Source organism: Mus caroli, chromosome 17 (assembly GCF_900094665.2).
Source record: "Mus caroli chromosome 17, CAROLI_EIJ_v1.1, whole genome shotgun sequence".
Classification (NCBI taxonomy): Eukaryota; Metazoa; Chordata; class Mammalia; order Rodentia; family Muridae; genus Mus; species Mus caroli.
Genome location: NC_034586.1, coordinates 62,102,131 through 62,106,862, shown reverse-complemented (window position 1 = coordinate 62,106,862; position 4,732 = coordinate 62,102,131). Strand labels below are relative to the sequence as shown.

Genomic DNA, 4,732 nt, shown 5'->3' with positions numbered 1-4,732 from the left:
GAATATTGCTGAAAAAGCAATGGTTATGATAAAGACCTAAATGTACGTTATTTGTGGGCTATTGGTGGGATAAGCCCCATCTTCCTAAAGTACAAGGCTCAATGACTGGTCAAGCCAATACTGACCTGACCTCCGTTCCAACTGAGGCTTCTTCCAGTTGGTCTCCCTCCCATACGTAGTGACATTCCTGAGCAAGATTCACTTCTGCCTTCTCTCCTTTTTGTCAGTGCCAGGCTTAACATTTTTATGAATTAGTGACTGAAGTGTGGGACAGATCCGTATCCAGTGATTCCTAGGTGCTTAAACACGTATTTAAAATGAACCCTGCCTCGCATGTCAAGTATCAGTCCTGTTCTATTCATCTGCTCCGTGCCTCATTCTTATATCCAGTAAGGAGGACAAATCAGCTCTGTGGCAGAGCTGCTGAACCGAACCGCAGGGCACAGCGGCTGGCGGCAGAGGTAAGTCGCCCAACAGGAGGCAGCAGACCAGACGGCTGATGGGCGGGGCCCGGCTCCGCGAGAGGCCAGAGCGCACACACCTGGGGGCGTGGCCGAGGGCGTGCCCAGCCCGGGCTCCAGGGGGCGTGGCCTGCAGCCCGGCGCGGGCCTGGGAGCGGCCGGGGACAGCGCGGGCCTGTGTGTCCGCGGCGCCGGGGTTCGCGGGAGCTGCTTGGAGGCTCGGCGGCCGGGAGGAGGCCGGGGCCACGGTGAGCGAGCTCGGGCGCGCGGGCGGGCGGCAGCTAGGAGGCCAGGCCGCGGCGCTCGGCGGGGATGCGGGCGCCGAGAGGCCCGAACGGCGGGGACAAAGGGCCGCGGTGCCACCGCCTTCGGAACCTCGGGTCCGGGCGCTGGTGTGGGGTATCGCGCTCCTCCCCCGCGGTCACCTGGATTCCCGGAGGACGGCGGGAAGACGCTCGGGGCAGCCGGGGGTGTCTGTGGGTCCCCGCGGCCGGCAGCGGCGACGGGGCCGCACCGGCTGTGGGCAGGATGCCCAGGGAACCGGCTGGGTCCGCAGGGAGCGGGCGAGAAAATGGGATTACTAACGGTCCCCCGCCGGCGGGCAGGAGCTCTGGACTTTCTGTTTCAGAACGGAGTCATACCCCATGCAGAGCCCGCGGTGTAGCGCCATCTCATAGTTTTGTAACCAGCAGGGTCCACTTTCTAACCGGCCCTACATCAGAATTGTATTTTATTATTTTGAGGGGATTTATTTTGACTCCTTTTTTTAAAAAAAAATGCATGCGTCTGTATGCGTGTGCACACTTTTCGTCTTGGTGCTGCTATAGGGGCCAGAAGAGGGCATTGGATGCCCCAGAGCTGGGCTTGCAGACCCTTGTGCCCTGCCAGTGTGGGTGCTGGGAACCGAACTCGGGTCCTCTACAAGAGTAGCAAGTGCTCTTAAGACATCGAGCCATCTCTCTAGCCCCTTATTTTTATCGTTAATTTATCTAATCTGGAAGTAAAGCTGGCCTGCAGTTCATTATCCTCCTGCCTTGCTTGCCAAATGCTGGGATCACAGGCGTGTCTCATCAGGCCCAGCTATTATTTAATTGATTTTGTTGGGAATTTGTGTTTTAGCCTTAAGAAATTATATCTTTAAAATTTTAGTGGGTGTGTGCGCGTGTTTATGCGCGCACGAGCATACCTGTGCACCTGCGCCATGGTGTGTATGCCAAAGGACAACTTTGGAGGGAAGCAGTTCTCCTTTTTTTTTTTTTTTCCTGGTTTTTCCGAGGCAGGGTTTCTCTGTGTAGCTCTGGCTGTTCTGGAACTCACTCTGTAGACCAGGCTGGCCTTGAACTCAGAAATTTGCCAACCTCTGCCTCCCAAGTAGAACTTAGGCTTTCAGGCATGTCAGGCAAGTGTTGTTAGCCACCTAGCTATCTTGCCAGCCCCCACTTATAACCCCTGTGAGAATTTGTGCTGGTGCCCCTCTGTTTTCTTTCTGTACAAGAACAGAAGAATCTACCATACTAACAGAAAGAATATTTCACATTTCCCTATAATTCTTAATGCAGTTAAGCATGATTGTGGTTCCTGCGCCTCTCTCCCAAGTCCTTTACTAACAAAGTGAGATAATCACCAGAATAAGTTTCCTTCACAGTTTTGCTTTGACGCTCAGATTTTTAACATTGGAGCTGAGGTGTAGAAACCTTGCCTCACACACACGAGGCCCTGGGTTTCATCTCCAGCTGCACGTGTGAGCACCTACACAGAGAACTTAAAGGGTGCGGTAACGTAATAATACAGAAGTAATAGCTTTAAAGATGTTGGGGTTTTTTTGTTTTTTTTTTTGAGACAGGGTTTCTCTTTGTAGACCAGGCTGGCCTCGAACTCAGAAATCCACCTGCCTCTGCCTCCCGAGTGCTGGGATTAAAGGCGTGCACCACCACGCCCGGCAAAGATGTATTTTTATTGTTTTTAATTATGTGTATGTGAGCGTGTGTTCCGTGTTCAGGTGCCCCAGGACGTCATAGGGTTCAGCTGTTACAGGTGATTTCGAGCTGTCCCAGATAGGTGCTGGGAACCAACCTCAAGTGTTCTGAAACATACTCCTAACCACTAAAACCATCTCTCCAGCCCGGGTGTGGGCGGGGCTGGCCTTGAGCATGCCTCCTGAGTGCTGGAATTTAAAAAGGCCTGCACCGCGGTATTATTAGTTCTTACATACATTGATTTTAAATAGAATATGATGTTGAAGCTTGAGTTGTAGCGCTACAGTTGGATCCTTTCGGATGGCTGGGACGGCAGCAGTGTTAACTAGGATTTTAATCATCTCCATGTCTGAGTAGTTCGAGGTTCATTGTTTAAAGATGGCCACCCAAGCCTGAATGTTTGAATGTTTAAGTGATCTTTGAGAATGTTCCTCAAATGATCCCTCGTAACTCTTGTTTTTTTGTTTGGTTTCGTCTTAGTTTGTAACCTACCTTTTTGCCTTTGAGTTAAAGTTTCCCATTGCTTTGTTTTTCTAGCTTCTTGGAAGCTACTGAGTGACTTCTTTGAAGAACCATGAAGTCACACTGTATTGTGCTAGCTCTAGCCTCCCTGACGTTCCTGCTGTGTCTCCCCGTGTCCCAGAGCTGTAACAAAGCACTCTGTGCCAGCGATGTGAGCAAATGCCTCATTCAGGTAAGGATTCAAGGTACCTTCGTTAATACTGAAACATACTGTGCACAGGTAGATACTATAGGGGTAAATCAAAGCAAGGACACACACCGTCTGAGCAGTGGGCCAGGGTCGGCAGTACCGAACTTTGTTTTTTATCTTTATGGCTATCTTCCATCCGACCAAAATTGGTTCAAGAAGTTCAATCTGCAGTATGCTAGTCTGCTGTATAAGCTGTTATGGGTGATGAGTGTACTACTGTCTACAATCTAGCTTAGATGGCAGAGTTTTAATAACTATATTTAGAAGACTTTTAGCCTGTCAGTTAATAGATAGATTATTACATATAACGTATTATTTTCCGGTGGCTGTGTAACAGATTATATCAAAACCTAGCAACTACAGGCAGAAATACATTATCTCGTGCAGCTTCTGAGGGACTCAAGTCTGGGAGGCAGTGTGCCTGGGTGGTTCCGGTTCAGGCTCACTCAGGTTGCAGGCAGATTGTTGGCCAAGACTATAGACTCATCTTCCAAGTATGTGAAAAATGACCCTTTCCGATGGAAGCGAGGCAACCAATGTAATTACCTGTCGTTTTGCTGAGATGAAAAGTGACGGTCATTTGGTGACGTTCCTGTAGCTGGGAAACGGTTGTGGGTTTGACCTGTTCTGACCTGTTTCTGGCTGCTAAGCCCATGACTCTTTCACTCAGCATCCTGGTTACTATCCTCCATGATGTTGTGACAGTGACAGATAAATTATGTAGCTTCTGTCTCCCCATCCCTCCAGTAGTTTTTCTTCCCTTTGAGGGGGTCATGTCTTTTGTGGCCTCCATTGTAGGTGCTGACCATGGCCCCACGAAATTCATTAGCTATGCGTACAGGCTGAATATGTGTGAAATGTTTATGGCCAAAGTATTTCACATTTTGAAATTTTTAGAATTGCATAAATATATATGCCAATATGTATGTATGTATAAGACAAATATACATTTCACACACACATACATATATGTATGAAATTACCTTGGTTGTGAGACCCAGTCTAAAGAGTAAACCAAATTTTGTTTGACGTGTGCTTTGCTTTGCTTTGCCTGGGAGTGACCTTCTGCAGTATTTTTAGCTGTTTTGACTACAACTCCTCATCGGCTGTCAGATGTGGAATTTTCCACTTGTGATGTCATGTTCATGCCCAGGAAGTTTTAGGGTTTTGAGCCTTTCGGATTACACGTTTACAAAGAGAGACACACAGCCTCTGCTAGCTTTCCATGTAGAGTGAGTCCACCAACTTTGGCTGTAATTCTCGCTTGAGACTACAATCATAAGTAATTTTATAGATCAAGGATTTTTTTTTTTTGGCCTATTCCTGATATTTCCCTCCTTTTCATCAGTAATTTGAATTCTAGTTAGATGAATCACACACTCTGTAAACCTTTAAAATTTGCCTTTCAACTCAAACATTTAACTAGAGAAATCTGTTATTAATTTTAACTTTAGCCGGGTGTGGTGGCGCACGCCTTTCATCACAGCCCTTGGGAGGCAGAGGCAGGTGGATTTCTGAGTTTGAGGCCAGCCTGGTCTACAGAGTGAGTTCCAGGACAGCCAGGGCTACACAGAGAAACCCTG

The 4,732-nt window shown here is 48.3% G+C and overlaps 1 protein-coding gene across 1 annotated transcript in view; it reads left to right on the top strand.

Moving 5' to 3' along the window:
- The first annotated feature begins 592 nt into the window (after positions 1 to 592).
- Twsg1 (twisted gastrulation BMP signaling modulator 1) overlaps positions 593 to 4,732 on the top strand; it is a 34,307-nt gene continuing 30,167 nt past the window's right edge. The window contains exons 1-2 of the mRNA XM_021185710.2: positions 593 to 709; positions 2,975 to 3,131. Of these exons, the coding sequence (XP_021041369.1) occupies positions 3,012 to 3,131 (120 nt within the window). The 5' untranslated portion in view covers positions 593 to 709; positions 2,975 to 3,011. The remainder of the gene's footprint in view (positions 710 to 2,974; positions 3,132 to 4,732) is intronic.